General features: G+C 47.1%; 1 protein-coding gene across 1 annotated transcript; it reads right to left on the reverse strand.

Annotated features, from left to right (window-relative positions):
• Window positions 1–376: 376 nt before the first annotated feature.
• H310_05152 (hypothetical protein) lies at window positions 377–913 on the reverse strand (the record flags this gene model as incomplete). Its single annotated transcript, XM_008869793.1, has 1 exon — window positions 377–913. One exon carries the CDS (start codon window positions 911–913, stop codon window positions 377–379), a length of 537 nt encoding a protein of 178 aa, XP_008868015.1.
• Between the last annotated feature and the right edge of the window lie 5918 nt (window positions 914–6831).

The raw sequence follows: 6831 nt of genomic DNA on the forward strand, positions 1-6831 counted from the left end.
CGTGGCGCAAATTGAACAGTTCCTCCTTTGTGGACTTTGACGCCCACGACCGAATTCCTTCAAATGGTATCGAGTTCCACGATACGGATCAACGCCTTGGTCGTCAGAGCAATCCCGCGTCCAAAATGTCGAACTGATTGTCGGATATAGTCAATCCATGACTCATCGCGTACTCGTAGAGCTTGCCATCGCCGGATGTGCCCTCCCATCCTGCGAGGACATAAGTAAATTTCATGTCGAAGTCGCATGCTGCCAAGATGTTCATGGTCACACCTTGCGACTTTGAAATCTTGAGACCATGTCTTCTCGAACAAACACTGGGAAGTGTGTTCAATCGATTGCCATACGGCACTGAAGAACGGCGAGAACTTTGGGCTTAGACGTATTTGGTCCGTCGCCGGTGCGTCTTGCCGAGGCAACCGAATGTAAATTGGACACATCTTCGAAGTGCAGCCAACACAGCTCGAAGGTGTCGTGAGATGGACTCGCCCGAGTGCTGAAATCGCTCCTGCAGAGCTGGACTGGACACATGATGGCCGGCAAAGTACAAAAGCATTGCCACTTGATCTGTCGTCGGGATGCGGACAGTACTTCGCAGTCCACCAACGTCCTCCATTCGGCGGACAAGTCGTTGAAAGCAGACGATTGTTATTCTAAAATTCTCAACTCCCAAGTGCGGGTTGCCGCGAACGATCTCTTCAACCCACATGCGACCTGTGAGGATCGACTTGCGCTCGCTTGGGTTCTTGAGCATGTAGGCATTGTAGTGGTACACGATGTACAGTACATCATGATGAATTGGCGTCGACGGAGGAGAGTACGCAGCCGCAAGAAACCCAAACTCAACGCCTGCTTCATGGGGTGCAACGCAAGTTTCAAAATACAAGTCTGCGCTGTGTTTTCGGAATTGCATTATTCCTTCAAAACTGCCATTTTGGGTGTCAAATTTGCGGGCACCCACACAGCCGTTTCGCCAGATTCACGTTACTTTTCCGAACCTTGTGAAATTTGCATGTTCTAGGGGACTTACTGTGGTATTGCGTGGCATTCGGACGGGCCCTTAGAAATTCTTCATTAGGCAATGCTAGGGCGATGTGGCTTCCATCAGGTTTCACTTGTGCAAGGCTCATGTAGTATGCAGAATAGGCAGATTGTATATGACGTGGCTTTGAGGCGACGTTTGATCGTAGATCAAATATTTCACGCCGAAGTGGCTCAACATAATAGACAACGCAGAAACAGGGCTCCATGACACTCAGCTCCCATGAGAACATGCTGGGTGGGCTGTATGAGCACCCTGGTGTCTACTCAAGTTCGACTAAGAAGTCGCTTAGATGTATCGACGACATCATCTTGCTCATACTCCCTCTGATCCAAATTACTTGCCCGATAAGAAAATTTGCTGTATGCCTCCCAAAATAAAAATTGACCACCTCCACGAATTTATTATTTCGGGCACAGATTATTGCAGGTGTAACGTTACAGTTTGCGTGTCGCATGACAGTCAAAATTCGCGATTTCGAGGAAACGGACCTCACCATTCGATTCAGGAGGGGGGTTTACACCGACAACCCTCCAACGCGCACAACAGAACCACCAAGTACCTACATGTACGATGTACTACCCTCCAACGCGCACAACGGAACCACCAAGTACCTACATGTACGATGTCCACGTGTCCAGCTTCGAACCGAAGCCTCGCGGCATCTTCGTCATGAACGTGCCATTGCTGCGCATCAAGGCCTCGCGGAGGATGGCCTCACGCTCTGCGTTTGTCAACTCGCGGCGTCCTGGTGGCATTTGAAAGTGGCAAAAGGCGGCATAGTGAAAACCATGAAGAGTGTTGGTCCTATATAATGCATGTTTTATATGAATCTATGTAAGCAAATTTTAAAACTCGGAGAGTAAATCGTTTAGGGGGCAATTGCCTCTATAGAGGCATGCTTTTGAAGCCTGTTTCGCGCTCTTTTGTTTGGTCCAATCAGCGTTGCGAAATTTGCTTTTTGGGGAGAGATGTGAGATTTTGATTTTGTCTTTGTAATAATATTGTTTGGCATGTCTTCCGTCCCCAAACTCGGGCAAGTAAAGTGGATCGGAGGGAGTAGCTACTAAGGATGCAAAGCCGTGGGCCGCACCCACAAGGGCCCTCATGAAAACGTGGACAGATATCACGACAAATTTAAAGCGAAATCGTCGTTACTACGCACAACTCATCGCTGTCGACGAGGTCGCTGAGCAATGAGTGCTATTAGCATCGGTGGTAACAATTGCGTCAAAACAGGGGCATTTGGCATCATTTGTTCGCAACGCCATCCGTGACATACACAGATTTTTAGAGAATCAATTCCTTTCATCAAAGTCCAGTGTCGTTGAGTCTTCGGCCGAAATAAGTCAAGGCCCCCTGAGATACGTTTTCACCGACCAATCTAATTGCATCTTTTGGTTTAGCCAAACTCAAACTCCAGCTCAAACCGTCTTCGAAAGAACACTATTGTCCGTTCAATTCATGGATCTAACATGGAAGATCCCCCATGTGTGCGCGAAATTGTCGATGTATCTACAATGCTGCCAGATAGATATTCTAGCGACAGCATTGTGTCCACGACGTCTTCAATTGTTATATAGAAACATTGCCTCGTCACCCCATTGCGCGTAGTATGGGTTGATTGCAAACAGCAGGCACACAAAGAGCACGTTAATGTAGCTGTCGGTGGCGACGACGTGTGCGCTAGTGTTGGTGGCGAGTTGCCATGAAGCCTTTGCCGAAGGAGAGGTGTCGACTCTTTCGTTGCCCGGATTTCTTCCTTGGACTTCGTCAGGAGCTTCGTGGTTGTCAGGACGTCGGAAGAGATGTGACGATGGTCATGCGCACCAACAGCTTCGCGTTTCCACGCCAAATTCGTGCCGGGTTCAATACCCAGACTATTTCTTGAGTGTAACAGGGCTGGAAATGTCCCATTTGTAGACCGTATGATAGAAAGTGCCTTTTTCTCGCGCTGTATTGCTGTGGTTCATTGGGCACAATCCCAGAAAACGCACCTGTAAAATTAATGTGTTGGACCAGGCGAAATTTACATACACCGCGCCGGGAAATCCAGTTTTTAAAATAATTTTTCTCACGCATATCAACGAGGGTTGTTGGGAGGAGGTGTTGGCGCGGGCGAAGACCATTTGAAATGTATTGCCCAGACGACGTGACCCATTCTGTTTCTCGATAATTATGCACGTTGTGTCGAGCGAGGATGATTTTGGGAGCAAAAGGACGACGTTTCCTTCACATTTGAGGTCGTACGTACAGTAAAGTATTGCAGACCCCCGCGATCGTGTGCATCGAAATGTCAGTGTGTATTACACGTCAAAGTGTTCAAGGAGTTTCCGAAACATAGATCCATACAAACAGTGATACGCATATTGCGCGAAACGAAGCACAATTCATGAGAGATCCATTGCACGATTCGATTCGAGGATTCAGAAAAGGCATAAATCTCTTCACATAATCATCGCCAGAATATGCAATCTTCAGGTCATACATAATCAATCCACGGCGTATCCTCTCCTATTCTATATGATTTGAACTGACCTGTGACAACTTGTTCTAGTGGTTGAAAATTTTGCTGAATTTAAAGCCGAGTGAGACGTCGTCGGTTGGCATTACGATGTTACACCGCGGCGCAGTGACCGAATCGGCACACAGGGCATGGGGGAGAGACTAAGACGACGGTTTCGTCAGGCATAGTGCTTCAAAGATTTAACACGCGTATTAGGCATGGCAGGTATCACAACCAAGAAGCGCCGAGTCTTTCGTAAGCGATGGAGACACAGTTTGATTGATATTTATTTACCTTAACGTGTTTGCGCTGGGTAGAATTGCGAAATCGATGAGTGTTTCACGTGTATGTTAGCCAAAATTCCTACACCAGTTCGTCTCGAAAAGATATGAACGTCCACCAATGTGAAATGGGAAACTTTCGGTACGTTTATAAAACATCGTAACGAACATTTCACAACTCACAGTCCTGGACAACAACGAACCCGCTTTTTAAACAGAAAATGAACCCGTATTTCTATTGGGTTTTGTATGCCGTACTCGCCGTGAAACGAACCACACAAATCAAGATACCTTAAAACCATGACCTTTCTGAATTTCGTGAGAACTGGTCAGCAAGACGCAATTTTCATCTTGTACTAATATTCCCACGACTTTTATCAGGCTGAAGCTAAGAAACCTCATAAATTTCAATTATCAATTGTTGAGGTAAGGTTTGAAATTCAAGTGCTCCATATGGAAGTTGGAACGAATGCAACAGTCCAACTACAAACATGAACTTTGAATGACTTTGCCTGAAAAGCTGTGAGCTATATGTCCACCACATCAAAAGTCCAACCTCAACGTACTCCCATTTGGCGTCATGGTCAGCACAACGCTTTGGTCTTGTTTCCACCCTAACTAAAGTAGCAATTGGAATTGCCATTCAACGTCATTATACACTCAATACACCAAGATTTCGGAGATAGTTTCCCATGATGGGCATACCTCCAAGAGCAATGCCTACAGTCCAATTCAGCCGGTTAGCTTGAATTTGCCAACATAAGGAGTATGGTTGAATTGACCCGGTTTCAGGCATGGGAAATATTTATATGCACTCTGCGTATTATATTTTCTAAAAGTTAATAATCGCATTCAAAATGGAAAGAAATTGGTGCGGGGAATTGGCCAATGAATTCGTGACGTTATGGCGCGAATCATGACAAAATTGGTCAACCGCGTATCATGACAAGGAGTCCCAATCTCACAGGCTACGAAATGGGCCAAATTATAGCCTGGGTGCACGAGAAGATTACCAACCGTGAGATTGGACGTCAACTAAAACGACTTTTGCGCAACTTCTTATCAACTCAACGCGCTAAGACACTACCTGTGCGGGTGACGGATGACTGCCCGCACTGTGCTCAACGTGCTGAAATCGAGTAAGTTTATTGAATACGCGAAGAAGAAGCCGACGCCGTATCTGAAGCCGCGTCACAAGAAAGCGCGTCGTGATTTCGCTGCAAAGTACATGGCAGCGAAGCCGGTTATTTGGCATCATGTTGCCTTCTCGGTCGAAAAGAAGTTCATCTTGGACCGCCCGGATGGATACTGCGCGTACTGGCGTGGCCTCTGTGATGACGAAAAAGTGTTCTCGAAGCGGGTCAGCGGTGTGGGCAGTGCTATGGTCTAGGGTGCCGTGAGCTTGCGCGGGAAGCCAGATATCGCATTCCTAGAAGGACGACAAAGCTCGGGGAAGTATTGCAAGCCGCTGGAGTCATAACTGTTCACGTTTTTGGACGAAGTGCATGTGCGTCTCGAAGACCAGATTGCTGTTTTCCAACAAGACAACGCCACTATTCACGCTTCCAATGAGACGAAGAAGTTTCTTGAACACTCTGGCGTCTTCCTCATGGACTGGAGTAGCAAGAACCCCGATTTGAACGATATTGAGAACGTTTGGACTATGCTAGCCCACCATGCTTACGAAGGTGGGCCATGGTCGACTGAGCATAGAGTAGGAGTGTGGCACGTTATGGAGTGACGGAGGCGGAAAAGTTGCGAAGATTCACCGAGCCGTTGGTATCCCAGGCACGACGTGGCCCGAGAGTGGGAAAAGTGTGCAAGATAGAAACTAACCGAAGCGAAGTACAGAACAAAGATTTGTTCTGTGAGGTATGTGAATATACCTGGATCCAGACTAAACGAACCCAAGGGTGGCAAGTCCAGTGGCTCATCAGATCCATAGGTGACAGTGCGGTAGGCAGAAGAGGCGATAATACTCCACGCACAACGCTGAATGTTAGACTAGCGTCCATGTCGATAACCGTGAGATATCGTCGGGCAGAGGAATGTTGGACGAAGGAAGAATTCCGTCCAGGATTGTGGAGGTCACCTCACTGAGCGACCAAGATACTGCCGTGAGCCGTATGTAACGCGACAACATCGATTTCGTGAATATCCTGTGGATGGCGTGTCATGGGAACCTAGCAATATCGCACAGATTATGAATGTCAGGAATTTGGTCGATGGGACACAATTGGAGGAACCTTATTTCTGTTTCACCAAGAACCACCGCTTTTGTCAACGGTAAAGACGGATAAAGTGATTTGCTAACCAGAGGGTGAGGAATTTGAATCGTAATTGGATACCACCTACGATCCGATATTCACCGAGTCGTCCTAAATGCCATCCAACCACAACCAATAGAATCATAAATACGTGCCTACAAGAACGACCGATCTCGTCGCATTCATGGAGAGCGACAGTCCTAACAAGGACACTTGTAGCTCTCTCAACAGGGCGGCAATTACGACCAGTGTAACGACAAGCCGTTACACTGGGTTCACTAATCAGCACCCACCCATCCACATAGATGTATGACAGCCGCGAACAACTCCCGCCCCCTATGACTTGCTCACATCTGCAGGTGATTGATTCAAAACCTGTTTCCCTCATTGTCCGTTCTCTGACATGGAATACAGAGCTCCCTCAACGTTTGCTCCCTCACCAAAAATAAATTGTAGAAGGAAAATAAAAGAACAAAGGAAACACGATAATTGATTTTGACAGTTGAGCAATCGCTGAATTGAGTGGCCGCGGGAAACAATGCAGGTATGGTTCCAGCAGTTTCGAATGGTTGTTGATGTGACACAATCCCAGGCCTAAATTGACCATCTCATGGCCGTCAACACGTCAACGGCGTACATATTCTTCACTCCACTGTCAATTGCCTCGGTAACGCCGCTATCAACCAACTCGATCACATAGTCAAGCTTACAACGTTTGTAGTGCCGCTTGAAAGC

This window comes from Aphanomyces invadans (genome assembly GCF_000520115.1).
Source record: "Aphanomyces invadans strain NJM9701 unplaced genomic scaffold supercont1.8, whole genome shotgun sequence".
Taxonomy (NCBI): Eukaryota; Oomycota; class Saprolegniomycetes; order Saprolegniales; family Verrucalvaceae; genus Aphanomyces; species Aphanomyces invadans.